Source organism: Phlebotomus papatasi, chromosome 1, assembly GCF_024763615.1.
Source record: "Phlebotomus papatasi isolate M1 chromosome 1, Ppap_2.1, whole genome shotgun sequence".
Lineage (NCBI taxonomy): Eukaryota > Metazoa > Arthropoda > Insecta > Diptera > Psychodidae > Phlebotomus > Phlebotomus papatasi.
Window position 1 is genome coordinate 106,422,228 of NC_077222.1, and position 17,174 is coordinate 106,439,401.

Below are 17,174 nucleotides of genomic sequence, written 5' to 3' on the forward strand. Positions count from 1 at the left end.
TAAATGAAAAAGGGAAAAATAATTGTTAATTTCCGCAGAAAATTTTGGAATTTGTTTTATTCGAAATTTGAATAGGTTTTTTGAGGTTATGTTCAGTATAACCTCGCATTGTTAGGTGATTTTTTAAGTGAATAAGGCTGAGAGGTAAGCTTGGTGGTATAAAAATGTGCGAACGAGTTAATCGAAGCCACATTTTTAAGATTGATTCTGGTTTTTCCGCAAAAGGTTATGTTGTGAATTGGTACGGGAGTTACCTGGGAAAAAGTATGGTATTTTGTAGAAATCCTGTCCCAGAATTGTCAACAAATACATTGGAGCACGCGTTTTAGAAATAACTAGACTTTTGGGTTTAATAAAAATATTTAATTTCACCTTTAAAAATTTAACAGACGAGTTAAAGATGTCTTCAGAAAATGGAAAATAACGGAGAGAAAAAATGTGTTTCTTCATGATCAGCTTCTCTATCCTTCCAGTCAGTAGTCCGCTGAATATGAGGGAAAGTCTTAGGATGCATGAAATTCAAATTCACCTTTTAACAGGTAATTATGAAGTGATGTTAAGTCTAATTTTAATAAAAACATAATTCATAAAGATAATGGATCTTTTGCTCTCCTTTGATCGATAGGTTAGTTCAAAAACTGTAAGGTTATCTTGTGCCTAACCTCTAAAAAGCAAGACATTTTATGTTGCAGAGTTATGCTCAATCCACCATGTAAGAAGAGAATGTCTTTATCAACAATTTATCCACGAGAGAAAAGACTTAACTTAAAATGTTTTTTTTTTTAATTTTAAAAACATAAAATATTATAATTATCCTTTTGAATATTTGCAAAGTCATTTATAATCCTTAGAATGATCTTTAAGCATCTCTTGTATAATCTCTGAAATACTCTTTTCGAATTTGAGAATTGGTCAATTTCAAAGAGAATTCATAAATTATTTCTGAAATTTATTTGTACAGTACTGTGCGGTTCAAGAAATTTAGAAAATATTCTTTTGATACAATAATGTTGCTATTCCAATGAAAATTTACGAGGAATGGTCTCAATACAGGAACTAAACCAATACAATGAAAATTCGATAATGCGGAACAGTCGTGTACTAAAAAAAAGTTTTTGAGAACAGGCATGTACTAAAAAAAATGTTTAAGGGAAAAGTTTGCCCTTTTTATAGAAATATTTCCTAGCGGATAATAAAGAACAGTGGCAACCGATGATCGTCGAGGAAAGAAGAGGCACTTAAGAAAATTCTGATACTTCCCAAAGCTTTCGGCTCAGACTCGCAAGACAAATTGTGAAAAATTTTAAAGTGGCCAATGAAATTGTTCCACTTGCAACTGTGCCAAAAATTTCCTTAAAAAAGCGACTTTTGACTGAAATTGCTTCAAATGTGTAGAGGCCATAAGGAAGGCATGGAGTCAAGAGCTTTGGGATGAGTTAGAATTTTCTAAGCTGTTCTTTTCTTTCTTGAACTTTCACTGGTTTCCATTGCTATTTCTGAAGACTAATTTTTGAAACTTCCACTCGCACCCGCGAGCTGTTTAGAGGCCGAGAGAAATCAACTCGCACACCCGGCAGAATCAAATTCTTCGGTAACGACTCCTTTATAACATAAAGTACCTACTCATTGCACGTACTCAAGAAACTGCAGGACGTGCTAGTCAATTTTTCTCGACCACTGAAGAGCTCACGGGTGCGAGTGAGAGTTTCAAAAATTGGCCCTCTGATTTTTATTAGTATACGACTATACTGCATTATCGACTTTTCTTTCTGTTGGTTCCTGTCTTGGCTGTTTTCCCCATCCTTCGCTATGTTCTGAAACCATCAAAAAGTCTTTACAGAAACCCAATGCAAGAAAAGTTGATTATGTAGAAGCACTTGGGGACAGTAAAGTGCTAAAAAAAATTATGTTCATTTCGACTTGTCAGAATATAAGTCGAACAACTCGATTTTTTACAGAAATCATTCTATTCGCTTTCTGGTTATTTTTTCATACCCTGTACCTTCTCTGTAAATATTATACTCGAAAATTAAATATTTTCAGAGTTATAGAGATTTTAAATCTAAAAAATCCTCTGCATGTAAAATCTCAGCTTCAAATCGCTCTCCTGTAAAATTTGCCCACTGCGAGTTATTCGTTTCTTATTCTGAGGGGTCGATTTTTACTCCGGGTAGCACCATAATCACCATAATGATGCTAATCTGATGAGAAATGGACAATGTTTTTTATTGCATTTAACTGTTCTCAAGTGTTTCTGCATTATCGACTCTTCTTTGTATTGGTTCTTGTCGCGATTGTTTGGTCGTTTTCGTTTCAGAACACGATGTTGACTGAGCAAAAATCTTCACAGAAACCAACTTCAAGAAAAATCGATAATGCAGAAGCACTTGGGAGCAGTAATGTGCTAAAAAAATGTTTCTTTTTCATTGGAATAGCACGCTAATGCTGCTTTATGACCATTTATGAACTTTTTAACTCTACTAAAAGTCGCTTTATATTAGCATATTCTTAGCTCGTTTTACTACCTTTCACCATTCGATTTTCTTATTTCTTATATTTTTTATTCATCACGATGCAAAGTATTTTCAAAAAAACCACGTGTGAAATGATCGTTATTCATGCAAAAATTCAGAAAAAGAGCGCGGGAAGCGAAAACAGATGTCGCCTTTGTCGTTATCCAACCAAAGCCCGGTAGAGAATTTATCTTTGGATAAGAGGGATAAGAGAATCATTCATGTCCGTTGTTTAGACTTTTTGCGTGGAAATTTGAGATTAATTTGTGGAATTGGGAAGGAATTATACGGTATTTATGTATTTTTCTACTCTCCTAATAATCTTGAAATATAGAAGGCACAAAGTGATTTTTTTCAAAGATTGCAATTTGGGAAAGGGTTGGAAAGAGTAGACATGTCGTTGGAGAGTTCTGGTGGAATTCCAAAGGACGGAATTTGACGGGGTGGCGTTGTCAAAAGTCGGTCTCCTTTCGGCACGAGAACCACATGGAAGTGTGTGCAAGAAATTGTGTTAATTTCGTGAAAAATAGGTGGTTAATCGCGTGAAAAGTGCTCAAAAGTGTCTACCATTGACGCTGGGCAGCCCATAAGTGTGATTTTGTGTGCGTGAGTTGTGCGAAAAGGGTGAAAATTGCGTGCTAAGTGTTATCACTGAGGAAAAATACATCTTCCTTCGGGGCGCAGTTTGCACCTTGTCGGGTTCGTGTCGCGATCAAAGTGACGTTTTTTTTTCTTTTTTTTTTCACTCGTCTCAAAATCCAGCCATAAAAGGGGGCAATTCGTGTTAACCATTTGCCTCAATCTCAAGTTGAAATTTTCCACGCTGGTGGCGAATTCGCAGTAACCTGCGACATTTGTGCACGCTGTGCAACGAGGGAGTGTGATTTCGTGTCCATTTCCCCGGAGCCCCCAAAAGAGAGTGGCTTTTTTTGTGTGAGTGAGTGAGAGAGAGAGAGAGGACTTTTTTTTGCACACCAATACACTGGCGCTCTGATTTTTTGGTGTCTCCGGATTGCTGTGATCCCGTGGGGCATTGTGCAGCAGTGGTGACCAGGGAAAGGTATCCCAGTCCGACATCCCACAGAGCCCCTCTTGTCCAAACATGATGTGCTCATAACACGTCGCGGTGATTAGAGTGTCTCTCATCGTGTCGTGTTGAATTATATTTTTCTCTTCGATAATCTGTGAGTGGGACAGAGATAGGACCTGGCCAGGGAGTGCGAGTGAGTGCGGTGGCATCATAAAAACACCAGCCTACAAATACACCGAGACATTTTCACAAACGTACGTACTTTATTGTGTAATATCTCCAATACTTCTATCTCCCAATCTCTTTGGACCCCTTTTTGTCCAATTCTTTCGTCCCCTGCCCCGGGATTTTCCCCCAAAATCCCTTCAAGGGATCTCCCTCTACCCCCTGGAGGCATTCCCCGCGCTTCCGGCGAGCTCTACCACGCTCCAGACGGTCCAATTCCGTCCCGCAGACATGTCAGTGTGTCACTGTCTTTTTTAAGGTTATGGCAACGAAAACGCTGGAGAAGAATACCACACTCAATCCATCGGATCATGGCACATCCTCAGCAGCTGCCAGCTCATCGTACGCCAACGTGGTGAACAGTTTGAAGGCTGCTGGGGGCCATTCGATGGTTGAGATGAAACAGAGAAATGACAATAACAAGGAGAATGTCCTGGGTGATAAGAATCCCGAGGATCAGTCCAAAGTATCAGACACAGCAGCCAAGGAGGCTCGTGGGATGGCAGCTGGTGAACCAGAGGATGATGATAGTTTCATCCCAGTGGCATCGTTGACCAAGAAGGAGCGTCGCAAGGAGAAGCGACAGCAGCTGAAGGCAGCTCGTCCGGAGCCCAGTGCAAAGGCCACAGCTGATCGAAAACTGCCCAAAAAGGTGCCAGATGGGAAGCCGCCATCGGCCAATGGGAATGGCTCGACAACGTCGACGGATAGTTCGACGAATGGGACAATTGGGCAGGAGAAAGTCAAGGAGGAGGCTCCTAAGAAATTTGTCGAAGCTCCTATTCCCACTGTGAATGCCTGGAAGGTGAGTTTTCCATAGCCTTGAGATCACTTTTTTTTCTCTGTCGATGTTAAACCCAAATCAACTTATTGCCATTGAGATTCTTAAAGTGGACTGTGTTATCACACTTGCACCTTAAAATTTTAATATGATTCACATTAATTGTCGCTGGTGAGAGTACAAATGTGTAATTTGTGTGTTTGCATCATTTTATATTCAAAATTTGATCTATTTGTTGATAAAAAGGGAGACTTGGCCCGCAAAATTTGATATAAATTGATTTATAGCATTAATGCGAAAAATTAATGCGATTTTCTCTTTAATTTTTTAATGTGAAAAATATTTATGCTTTAGGTAAATTTAAACTTATTTTTGGAGGCCAAGTCCACTTCTTTATCAATAAACGGAAAAACCCCAAATATTAAGCGACTCAAAGACACAAATAACATATTTGGACTCTCACAAGCGACAATTAATGTGAATCACATTAAAATTTTAATGTGCAAGTGTGAAAACGCCGTTAGACCGGCTTCACACCAAAGATTTTGCCCAGTTCCCGATGGTCTAGAAATTCAAAATAGCAAACAATTTCATGGGTATTTTCAAATTTAAATGATCACTTGCCCATATTGTCTAAACTTAAGTGATAATTTTCCAAAAAAATCTTGATTGATAAGAAATTAGACAAGTTAAGCCACATGGCTAAGCCCTAGGTCTGAAGCCCGTTTAACTCCAAACATATCCGAAATAGAAATAAGGGCGGATCTTCTTTTTTTATCGGATATTAAAGGACAGAAACAAGTAGTTGAAAGAAGAGAACGGAAACTAATCAGCGGTGACATGATAACTTGTTTTCGATACTATCGATTGTCGATTCTGAAAAATTTAAACGATAGCTGCGCTTCCTGTAACTACTACAGATATTTATTAACATTTACATTCTTTTAAGAATGTCACAATAAATGTCTCAACAATGCGTAAAATGCCGACATTCATTTTATCTAACAGATATAGATTTATCGATATTATCGATTCGATAGTGTCGAAAAGTTATCATTCCACCCTAGATATTTTTCCCTATAATGACCTATAGAGGAATTCTGTAATTTTTATGGCATTGTCACGCGTGAGTTCGAAACCTGACAATGCTATTCGTTGCTTTTTTGTCATATCATATGAGTTCGAAAATACAATTCATTGAATTTTTAATGAAATCCCTTGATGATTTTATGAAAATACAGTATGTCTTGGTTGATTTGTTTAACAAAATTCATTGTCATTTGAATTGCCATAAATCTCAAATATGTGACTTCTGACAATGCCACGTGAGCTGAAACGGCAATGTCACGGCTACAGAATCGCATTTTCGAAAAAGCCGTCCTGAGATTCAAACCCAATTTGTTATGCGGCATTGAAAGAGCGTTACAGAATTCCCCTCCTGTAGGGGAATTCTGTAATTTTCGTGGCATTGTCACGCGTGAGTTCGAAACCTGACAATGCCAATCAAGCTTTTTTTGTCATATCATATAAGTTCGAAAATGCAATTCATTGATTTTTTTAATGAAATCCCTTTACTTGATTATTTTATGAAAATACAGTACGTCGTCTTGGTTGATTTGTTTAACAACATTCATTGTCATTTGAATTGCCAGGAATCTTAATGTGACTTCTGACAATACCACGTGAGCTGAAATGGCAATATCACGGTTACAGAATCGCATTTTCGAAAAAGCTCTCTTGAGATTCAAACCCAATTGGTCATATGGCATTGCCAGAGCGTTACAGATTTCCCCTCCTGGACACACTTACATTTCCATCAAATTCTGACTAATCCGTCTTTCGACTTGAGCCGAAAAACGGATTAATCCGAAACTGATGAAAATATCAATCTGATGATTAGTTTGATTATAATTACCTTAAGCCGTTTAAAAAAAAACCCAACAGTACCTAAACAGTAGCTAAAATAAATTCCTCAATAATGAATTAAGCTCCGCCGATCGACTTAGGATCGAAAAATGAGGATTGGTGTTGATACACTCAGGGATCAGCCTAAAATTTGGAGGATCAGGCTGATCTTCTAAATTCATGCATGAAGTCTAGTGAAATTAAGGGGTTTAGGCGACATCAGCGCCAGTGCTGAAAATAAAAAGCTTCTCTTTGGGTGTTTTTAGGTGCTTTTCGAAATGTCAATGGCGTAAAATAAACATGGAGAGTAATAGTACGCAATGTCGCAAAATCTTAAAATGCGTTAAGATTAGAGTAATGAGAAGGTCAAAGTGCATCTTTCTGTACGAAAAATCCATTGATATTGCACTTAAGAAGTCTTTCAGCAATCAAAGTGTGGAGATTTAATAGAAATTCACGCTGTAAACGCTAATCCTTGATCCAAAATCCTCAGTACATGATAGTTTTGGCTGATCCTTCACCGCCAAATTTTTCGAGCTGAGTATTCTCCAGGATCAGCCTGTGTCTATTTTTGGCATAAGGAGAGTCATAGCTTAATGTAATGAAAGCCTCCCATATTAATTTATTTTTGTCAGCTGAAAGAACTCTGGAGATAAGAAATTAAGCTCCGCCTCTTACAAACTTTATACAAAGAAACCAAAGATATTCCAACTCTTTGTAAATTTTCTATATGAAAGTTTAAAATAAATTACTTAAGATATCATCAATGAGAAGTAGGCCACGCCCCCTTCTGAAAATACAACCAATTGATGCCTTTTTTATTGCTTTAGTTTTTAGTTATAGGATAATGTGATATATCAAGGATAAGGCACACTTACAAAACCTAATTGAAAGAAAATGATTGCAAGTGGTATGCATAAAAATTAGTACATTTCAAACTTAAGACTTTCGTCCTTAATATGCAATTACATCGAAAGTTAGTACCGTTCCCCTAGTCAATGGAAAAATTCAAACATTTTCCATAGAAAATGTTGATATTTATGGTCTTATTCCAATTAAAAAGTAAATGTTTTTTTTTTAGCACTTTACTGTTCTCAAATGCTTCTGTATTATCGAGTTTTCTTTGTGTTGGTTCCTTTCACGACTGTTTGGTGGTTTTAGTACACGGTGTTGACTGAAGAAAACAGTCGTCACAGGTACTAACGTAAAGAAAAAATAAGCAGCAGTTGAGAACAGTAAAGTACTAAATTATTTTATTACTGTTATCAAAAAGTACTATTTTTTAGTACATGACTGTTCTGCATTATCGACTTTCTTCGTTTTGGTTCCTGTGTCAACATCTTTCCCCAGTCCTCACTGTCTGAAACCACCAAACAGCCGCGAAAGGAGCCAACAGAAAGAAAAATCAATAATGCAGAAGCACTTAAGAACAGTAAAGTACTAAAAAAAAACATGTTAATTTTTCATTGGAATAGCACCATTATTTATGGTTTGGTCTAGAAGAGAATTGCAATATCCTTCTAACTACAAATATTTTAAAGAAATTAGCCATGCAACCAAGAAATATTTCTTAACTGAAAAAAAAACGGTTAATGATGCTATTCCAATGGAAAATGAAATTTTTTTAGTACTTTACTGTTCTCAACTGCTTCTGTATTATCGACTTTTCTTTCTGTTGGTTCCTGTCTCGACTATTTTCCCCACTCTTCGCAGTGTTCTAAAACCACCAAACAGTCGTGACTTGAACCAATACAATGAAAAATGGGTAATGCAGAAGCACTGAAGAACAGTAAAGTACTAAAAAAAAACATGTTAATTGCAATATCTTTCTAACTTTTTCCCATAACCAAAAGTCACCATTTACTCATTTTATTTCGTTTTTGAGCAACAAATATTTTAAAGAAAATCGGTCATGCAGCCGGGAATTACTTAATCGTTAAAAAAACGGTTAATGGCGCTATTCCAATTTAAAATGAATTTTTTTAGTACTTTACTATTCTCAACTACTTCTGTATTGTCGACTTTTCTTTGTGTTGGTTCCTGTCTCGATCGTTTTCCCACTCTTCGCTTTTCCAATTTAAAAGGAACATTTTTTTACTGTTCCCAAGTGTTCCTGCGTTATCGACATTTCTTTGCATTGCTTTCTGTGACGACTATTGCTTCAGTCAACACTATGTTCTAAAACTACCAAAAAATCGTGACAAGAACCAATACAACGAAAAGTCGATAATGCAGAAGCACTTGAGAACAGTAAAGTGTTAAAGTCAGCTGAATATCTCATTGAGGAACAACAAATTTCTTTAACTTAAAGGGATTCGAACCTAGGACACTTGCCCCAGAACATTTGTCCCAGAAAAATAACGCAATATGTGTTTTCGTAATCAGGCAGTTGCAAGGAGTACTTTTCCCACGTTTAAGCCTAATCAGAAAATATTGAATTTCAAGACATTAACAGAAGGTGGGATTATTAGAAATATCACCCGTGATAAACTCTCCGTAGAGACAGAGAAAAAAGTGAGACTAAAAAAATGTTAGAGCCACTTGTTCAAATATTCCATCAAAATCCATCCGGTTGTTTTTCCAACAGAAAATCTAATTGATGAAAAACCACTTGTTTTTCCCCGTGGATAATTTCAGATTCAGAATCATACGGAAATTGTGCCTGAGGTGGATGTGCTCAAGAGCAAGAGGATTCTCCAGCCGAAGGATCAGCAAAAGAGCCGAATAGCTGGAGAACAATCGAAAGGTTGACCACAAATATTTTGCCTTTCCGGAAGGAAAAGCTCTATTTACCTAACGCAAAAAAAAATCTAACTTTCTCTCTGCAGTTCCCGAAGCTGAACCCCGAACAGAGGTTGTCCAGGAAACTCCCAATATAGCCAAGATCCTCAAAGAGGAGAAACAGCAGCAACACAAAAGCAATAAGGTAGGAAAAATTATTTAATTTAGTTTTTTTTCTTTCTGTTATCACCTTGGGACTTCCCTATCGAAGATTTTCTTCTTTATCAGCAACTTCCATTGGTCAAGTCTTGTAGGAGGTCTCCTTATCGCTTTTTTTTCTCTCCCTCACACACCGTAGCTCGGGAAAAAATCATTCAAATACCGATAATTTTTATAATTTTTTTTTTGTGAAACTTGTACAGGCAGAAAACAATCTCAAATTGGCTTCTCAAGAGGCAATTCTCCCCACAAAAAAAAATAATTAAATTCATTTTTGAGCTTTTGCCTTCTTTTTTGTCCAATTTGAAGAAGCACAAAAGTTGATCATTGAGGTTTTTGGGGTGTTACTCGTGCACGGAAAAGTGGCCCATTCTATGCAAATAAGTGGCAACACTTATCACGACAAATTTCCTCCCAACAAGAAATGCACACATAATCGCCTTTTATCGCAATCGTTAGTGGATAATTAAGTGCTCCCTAGTTTTCTGTATAGCACATTATCTAAATGGGCTTTTTCTTTTTGAAAAAGGTTCAACGTGAAAATGTTACTCGATTCTCGGGAGAAAAGTCACCCAGAAACAGAATCAATTTTGATCAATTAAAAAATTATAAAATCGTGATATTAAATTTTTGAGCTATTTGAAGTCATATATCAAATACCCTTTAACCGAATTTGTTGATGTAGGGCGCAAATGAAAGGTCTTGCGAAATACTGCAACTTTCTAGTACATTTGAACTCTGTAGAGCCAAAACCAGGGGCGCTTTATTCGCAAAAACCAATTTTGACAACACATAACCTCAAATATCTCAAGTCCTTATGGCTCTGGCACACCTTTTACATCAAGAAAATTTCATGAAATCGAAATTCTCACTTCAAATTCGATTGATCTAAATTGAATTTGTTGTGATGTTTAAAATAAGAAGAAGAGTGTGCAAGAGTGAGATATACAGTGCCCGCTTTGTAATTCGGATGATTGGGAGACAATATGACAGATGTCCGCTTCGTAATCCGGATGGATTTTTTGAATTTGTTCAACGTCTCGAAAATATAATGTAAGATTTTTTTGTAGAATTAGTATAAAAGTTTTAAAAAAGATTAAAAAGACATAATTAGAGAATTCTATGCCATTGTACTTCGTTTATTAAATAAAAACTTCACAAGATAATTCATTTTCATTGCTGAACACACATGCATACATAACCTCGAAAATATTTTATGTGTAACCGTCGAGAACTCGTCCGGATTACGCCGTTCCGGATTAGAGAGCGGGCACTGTACATAGGCAAAGCCTGTGAGAAAGAAAGGGATTCGAATTTCGCCTTCATGAAATTTTCCTGATCTAAAAGGTGTGCTGGAGCCATTATGGCAGATTTTAGCTTATATGAACACGAAAAGACTAAAGTATTTTATGGGAATTTTTATTGCTCCGACATAACCTTTTAGATTAGGATAATTTCATGAAGTCGAAATTCGAATCCCTTTCTCATATGGTTTGCCTATGTTTATCTCATTCTTCTTCTTTTTTTTTTAAATATCGCAATAAATTCAATTTAGATCAAAGTTTATACTAACAGCTCAGGCACACGTTTTAGATTAGGAAAATTTCATAAAGTGAAAATTCACATCCCTTTCTTTCTTAAAAGCTTTGCATATGTCTATCCTATTTTATCGCACTTTTCTTGTTCCTTTGAACATAGCACTAAATTAAATTTCGTTCAGTCGAATTTTCAGTTCGAAAGAGTGGTGTAGACTTATGACAATCTTTTGATAAAGAAAGAGAAACGAATTTGGATTTCATGAAATTATACCGAGCTAAAAGGTGTGCAGGAGGCATAATGCTTCTGGTACACCTTTTAGATTTATAAAATTTCGTGAAATTAAATTTCTTTTCAAAGGATTTACATAAGTTTACCCTACTGTTTCGAACTCAAAATTGGGCTGAACCAAATTAAATTAAGTGTGATGTTCAAAAGAAGAAGAAGAAGAGTGTGAAAGAGAAGGACAGACAAATGCAGATCTTTAGAGGAAGATAGGGATTTGAATTTTGATTTTATGATTTTTTCCCGTACTAAAAGATGTGCGGGAGTTATGTTTTTCGGCACATCCTTCACAAAAAAAAAATCATCAAATTTGCCATCGCTTGCTTTCTCAATAATTTTGCAAATGTCTATCCTACTCTTATGCACTCAAATCTAAATTAAATTTGTTATGATATTCAAAAGAAGAAAAAGAGTATAGAATGATGCTGACACACCTTTTTAATTATAATTAAATTCAATCAAATGAAATCTTACCCCTTCATCTTTCAGACAAAAATAAAATATAGTTGTCTCTTTCTTCAAATCGAAATCGAAATTGCAATTTCAATTTTTATTTGACAGAAAGCGACAAAAGGAATTATTAAAATATTTTTAAATCTTGATATATTCTTAGGCAGAAATTATAATAATAATAATAATAATGCTGGCACAACATTCCATGAAGGAACAAGGCCTGCCAACAAGGGGATTTCTAGACATGCATTATTATTTTTTCTTGTACGGGATGAGGTTGTCAGTCCCATGCCCGTGGAATGAAGTGCAGTGAAGCTCACAGGATGCAATCTGAACACCTTTAACGCCAGAAAAAATCCTGGTGACCTAAATAGGATTCGAACCCGGGACACTTGCATCATAGAGCGAGTGCTCTACACACTTGACCCATTGAGTGCTAAAAAGCACTCACAAATATATTTCGCCCCGTTTTATTTAAACACCAATTCTAGCATTCTGCAAAATCTTACCCATTTCACCATTGCTTTTTTTGTGTTTTCTGCTTCATTAACGATTTGACCTTGAACCAATTCATAAATCAACACAAAACCTGTTAAAATAGCGCGTAGCGTAGAAGTAATGCAATTATTTTTTAATTAAAAAGCAATTACCGGTCAATTACTAATTTAACAGACTTAAATTTATCTGCAACCCAAAGACTTTTTAAAGAAAAATTTTATTTTAGTGGAATTCTAATGGACATTCATAATTTGTTTATCTTTTGACATTGTAAAACCATTTAAGAAGGATAATTCAAGGTCACTGCCGTTTGTTATTGGGATCAGCTTTAGAAATCGACCGAAATACAACTATTTAGGAGTAAATTGAAGGTTTTTAAGGTCATATTTCGCTTCTTATGATCATCCGCATAGGTGGAATGGTTCATTCGAATATTCTGAAAATTATGCAATGCACTTTTTCTGGCTGTTAAAAGATATAGGGGTCAAACAATTACAAATAAGAAGTTGGGAAGCTGAGGGGAACTTCACTAAAAAAAACATTGATTTCTCTCATTTCTTCTCTTTCTCTCCAAAACTACGTTCTGAGTATCACTGAGGAATGGATTATTTCTCTATTACTGTTTATTTTTTTTAAATCTCTCTTTTTATTGACCATTCGTTAAAAAAAGTCTCTCTAGATCGTAACATTCAATATTTTGATTTCTATGCTGTTTTGATAAAATTTTTAAAGCGATTTTGGTTAATCGATAACCATAAAAAGGAGCGAAGGAATTGCTACATTCACAGCTTAATTTTAAAAAATACGAGAATCAACGGCTTCTACAAATACCCAGCGAGCATAGTTAGAAAACAAAATGCAGCATTTTCAGCAAAAAAATTCTGAAAACGCTTCCTTTTTTAGCTAACTGTGCTCGCTGGGTATAGAAAGAGTTTCATTTGCCTTTTTTTTATCCAAGACACTATTGGAGATTCAGACTCCAGCTGTAAATCGGGAGAATGAAGATTCACAGAGCACTCTGATATTCCGGTGACAGCGAGAAAACACACGGAAATGTCAAAAAATACTCCTCGCATACGTTTTTATCTGTCATCATTGATCCCAATCAGCCGAATCTTATTATTATTATTATTATTTACAAGTGGAGTTTGCTCAAGAGAAAAACTAGAGGTGTTCAAGAACCGTTTGAAACCGAACAAATGTCAAATGAAACTTGTACGTCAATGGTCAAAACGCTACCTGAACAAACTTATTTTGACGTTTTTTCGGTTTCAAACGGTTCATGCACACCCCTGGAAAAATCATTTGAACATGTATTTCAAAATACTTTTGTACTTCTCATTTCATCCGCGTGGCGGCTCAGATAATTTTCGAATTTCGAAGTATCTTGAGTGGGTGTCAAAATATATCTCTGTTTTTAATTTCTTGTGCGCAATATTTAAGGAAAAAGCCTCATTTCATTTATAATTCCCCGTAAAATCACTGAAAAATAAGAATAACAGTTTTTTAGTGTAATTTTTTTAATGAGATTTCTCCGCCATGTGCGAAAATTTATTTTGAGACGTTTGAAAATTTGAAACTGAGTTTGAATTTTTCGAACATTAACGACTTTTTGTGCAAATAGTGCTCCGTTTATATTTTATCTAAGGCACTATTGGAGAATCAAACTCCAGCTGTGAATGCGAATAATATGACGGAGAGCCCCCAGTGTAATCTTATTCTTGGCTTAAACTTATTCGAAAATGAAAGAAAAGATTTGGGTTCGTTTTCGAAATATACCAAAAGGCTCGGTTTTAAAGAGAACAGAAAAATGAAAAGGAGAAGGAAGACAGCGTTTCTAGGGGAATGTTTAATTGACGTTATCGAAATTCTGTAGTTGATATCTATTATAAGGGTTTTAGACCTAAGGCTTAGCCATGTGGCTTAACTTCTCTAATTTCTATTAATCAAGATTTTTTGGAAAATTGTCACTTAAGATTGGAATACAACGTGGGCAAGTGATCCTTTAAATTAAAAAAAAACAATGGTCGCTATTTTGAATTTCTAGACCATCGAGAACTGAGCTAATCCTTAGGTCTTAAGCCGGCCTTACCGTTTTTCGTGACTACGTTTTTCAAAATTTCGAATTCGAAAATGTAGTTAAAATTCAATGGTTAAGAGCAATAAGAGATAGCTCCATTTTATACTATTCCAAGTTGTTGTTTCTAACTTCGAGCTCCGTAACTGATTCAAGAACAGGGAAAGTTGAACTCCATTTTTTTCGAAATTCGTCGCATACAAATTGTTTAACTTCATTATGGCTCTATGGAAGCATTGACGTTCTTCATTATTAACGTTTTCTGTGAAAATCTACCGGATAAACATTTTAAGAGTTCTATTATTAATTTTACTATTCTGTTTTTGCAACAATTCCTTGTTATTAATTCTAGAAATAAACCACTTTTTTATCACTTTTAGAAAACACGTTACTATTTAATGTTTTCGGTCAAAAAATTTCACGTTAAAATATATAATAGTTTCCTGATCCGGTTTTGGTGTCTAAAGAACAATTGAAAAAACTCAAGAATTATTTTGCAAATGAAACTTTTTTGTTAGAAAGGTTTCTTCAGTTTATTTTTCCTCCTTCTTATCATGTCCATGCTTCAGTCATACACGAGTAAGAGAAGAACGACGATGAGTAGTTGTCCTTGCGTTGTTGTTGTTCCATTCAGTCAGATTGGTGACTTACATCCTTGGGCTGGGATTGGGATTGAAGCGTGGCCATGTTTGGATGAGGTTGAAGAAGGCATTGCCTGGGCAGGCAGTGGCAGAAGCCTGACGATGTCCAATGAGCCAGTAATTGCTGGCAATGTGTCCACCGCCAACGCCACAGTTGATGAGACGCTGAAGGGCAAGCTGGGCAGCGGCATTGGGCACACGGGAAGTGAAGGTACCGAAGACGCAGGCTCCGACGGATTGGTTGTTGTATGGTGGGGCATGAGCTCCCTGACGACGCCATCCGCGACCTTCGTAGGCAAGACCACACTCACCAACGCAGAAGTTGTAACCAATATCAGCCCAGCCATTGCCATCCATGTGCCAGCTCTGGATGTTACGCATTTGCTGGGCGCAGGCAGCCTGGGTGGAGCAGAAGGCTCCGGCTGTGTGGTGAACCACCACGAAGGGGGCTGGAACGTGTGGGAGGGCACCGGTATTGGCATTCCTAGCTCCCCATTGAGCACGAGTGATGATCGTGGGGCAGGCTAGAAGAAAGCACAAAGTATTCTTTAAGTATCCTTCACTCCCTTAATTTCTCCCCTGAGATTCACTTATCCTTGGGAATTGGCAAGAACACTTACTGGCTTGAGCAGCGGCAAAAGCCACGCACAGAACGGCAAGTGTTGCTAAGAAACGATTCATGTTCACGGTAAACTTCACTGACAAAGTATAGTCCCTGGACACTTCTGTCCAGCTACTTTTATACCTTCCCCAGAAAATCTTCTTATCAACAAAAATATTATGAAATATAGTATCATAAGAAAATATAGCCAAGAAAGATCCAAGTAACGCCGTAATTAAGAAGATTTAGTGTAGGAGACCAATTTGATTAGATTACCTACGTCTTATCAGCAAAAGATTCTCAATCTGACGATTGTAGGGATTTTCCCAAATTCATAGTAAATTGATTTATCTCGTGTTTTTTTTGCGACATTTCTTTCTTTCCGTTCAGTACAGTCCATTGAAAGATACAAAAAAAAAACATCCAGATACTCTCCTCACTCGGTATTTTTACAACTTGGCTTCTTATAATCGATTGAAGGAGGGAGATTCAATTAATTGACTGCTTCTACTTACTTTTTTATTGCATTTTCTTCTTCTGAAGAACAATTCTGAGATATTATGGAGAAAGGAAAGTACAGAATTTTTTCACTTTACAAGTGACTCTTGTCCGGAAATTGGAATTGACGTAGGAAAAAAAAGAAAACAATGTTATAAGGCGGTCACAGAATAGTTCAAAGTCACAATTTTCACAATATTTATTCATTTGGATGGGAAAAGAAAAAATATTTTTGAAAACTGTGTATAAAATATGTATATTTGGGGGTTGAACGAACTGATGAAAAACAACTTCTAATAAAAAGCAGCTTTTTATTGTTTAATTGTGATACGAAAATGGCCTAAATTTTAATTTATTGTACATGATAGTATTTTGGGCGTCTGTTATAGTTGTTTATGCGGTTGTCTTGTTTAATTTTTGCCAATTTTATTGTTGACATTTTCTTAGCAAAATAACAGGAAAGTAGGGTGGTGCCCTACAACTATACTGTGACATATCTAATCCCTCTGGAACTATATTGATTTTTTTGTGAAATTTTGTAAAGTCCTACAAAATTTTCAATTGACAAATTGTTATCAAACTTTCTAAAAATATCAATAATTCTCATGAAATCAATTTTATTTAAGGAAGTTATACACTATGATGACCTTTATACTTTCTTCTCCTTTATTCTCTCATACAACGTTTCGGAGGCAAATTTCCTCCTTCCTTAAACTATTTCCTTGACCGATTTATTTACTTCTTTTCGACATTCCTTTATTGACTTTTTCCAATACATTTTACTGCTAGAACTCCACAAAGAGAGCAGTATTATATAATAATACCCTCGATCTTGGTATCTACACACTAGAAGCAATTTTCGTCAAAAATTGCCTTTTTTTAAAAAAATTTTGACGTTTCTGCCTATAAGGATAGGGAAAATTTTCTTAAAAAAGGCATTTTTTAAAGAAATTTCTACTAGTGTGTAGAGGCCATAAAGTTACCATATACCTTATACGGGCTTCAAACCTAAAGCTTAGCCATAAGGCTTACCTTTTTTTGACTCAGAAATGGACTACTAAAGGAAAGTAATCTATTTGAATAAGAAGAACAAATTTAATTGGTTGCTATTTAGGATTTTCAGACCTTCGAAAACTAGGCTAAACCTCTAGTCTGAAGACGGTCTTACCCTCCAAAGGGCCGTATTTTTGT

The 17,174-nt window shown here is 36.0% G+C and overlaps 2 protein-coding genes across 2 annotated transcripts in view; one reads left to right on the forward strand and one right to left on the reverse strand.

Annotated features, from left to right (window-relative positions):
* Window positions 1-2,952: 2,952 nt before the first annotated feature.
* Window positions 2,953-17,174, forward strand: part of LOC129799082 (la-related protein 1) — a 34,111-nt gene continuing 19,889 nt past the window's right edge. The window contains exons 1-4 of the mRNA XM_055842706.1: window positions 2,953-3,797; window positions 4,028-4,573; window positions 9,092-9,200; window positions 9,283-9,380. Coding sequence (XP_055698681.1) covers window positions 4,031-4,573; window positions 9,092-9,200; window positions 9,283-9,380 — 750 coding nt within the window. The 5' untranslated portion in view covers window positions 2,953-3,797; window positions 4,028-4,030. The remainder of the gene's footprint in view (window positions 3,798-4,027; window positions 4,574-9,091; window positions 9,201-9,282; window positions 9,381-17,174) is intronic.
* Window positions 14,751-15,594, reverse strand: LOC129799084 (peptidoglycan-recognition protein SC2-like). The gene is made up of 2 exons (XM_055842708.1): window positions 15,505-15,594; window positions 14,751-15,408 (listed from the first exon to the last, which is right to left on the reverse strand). Exons 1-2 carry the CDS (start codon window positions 15,563-15,565, stop codon window positions 14,891-14,893), a joined length of 579 nt encoding a protein of 192 aa, XP_055698683.1. The 5' UTR covers window positions 15,566-15,594; the 3' UTR covers window positions 14,751-14,890.

What these genes read in the sequence shown, in the direction of transcription:
- LOC129799084 (XM_055842708.1), bottom strand. Translation starts at nt 15,565, where the DNA reads ATGAATCGTTTCTTAGCAACACTTGCCGTTCTGTGCGTGGCTTTTGCC. An exon ending in TTTTGCCGCTGCTCAAGCCA is followed by an intron (nt 15,409 to 15,504) that starts GTAAGTGTTCTT and finishes GCTTTCTTCTAG; the next exon opens with CCTGCCCCACGATCATCACT.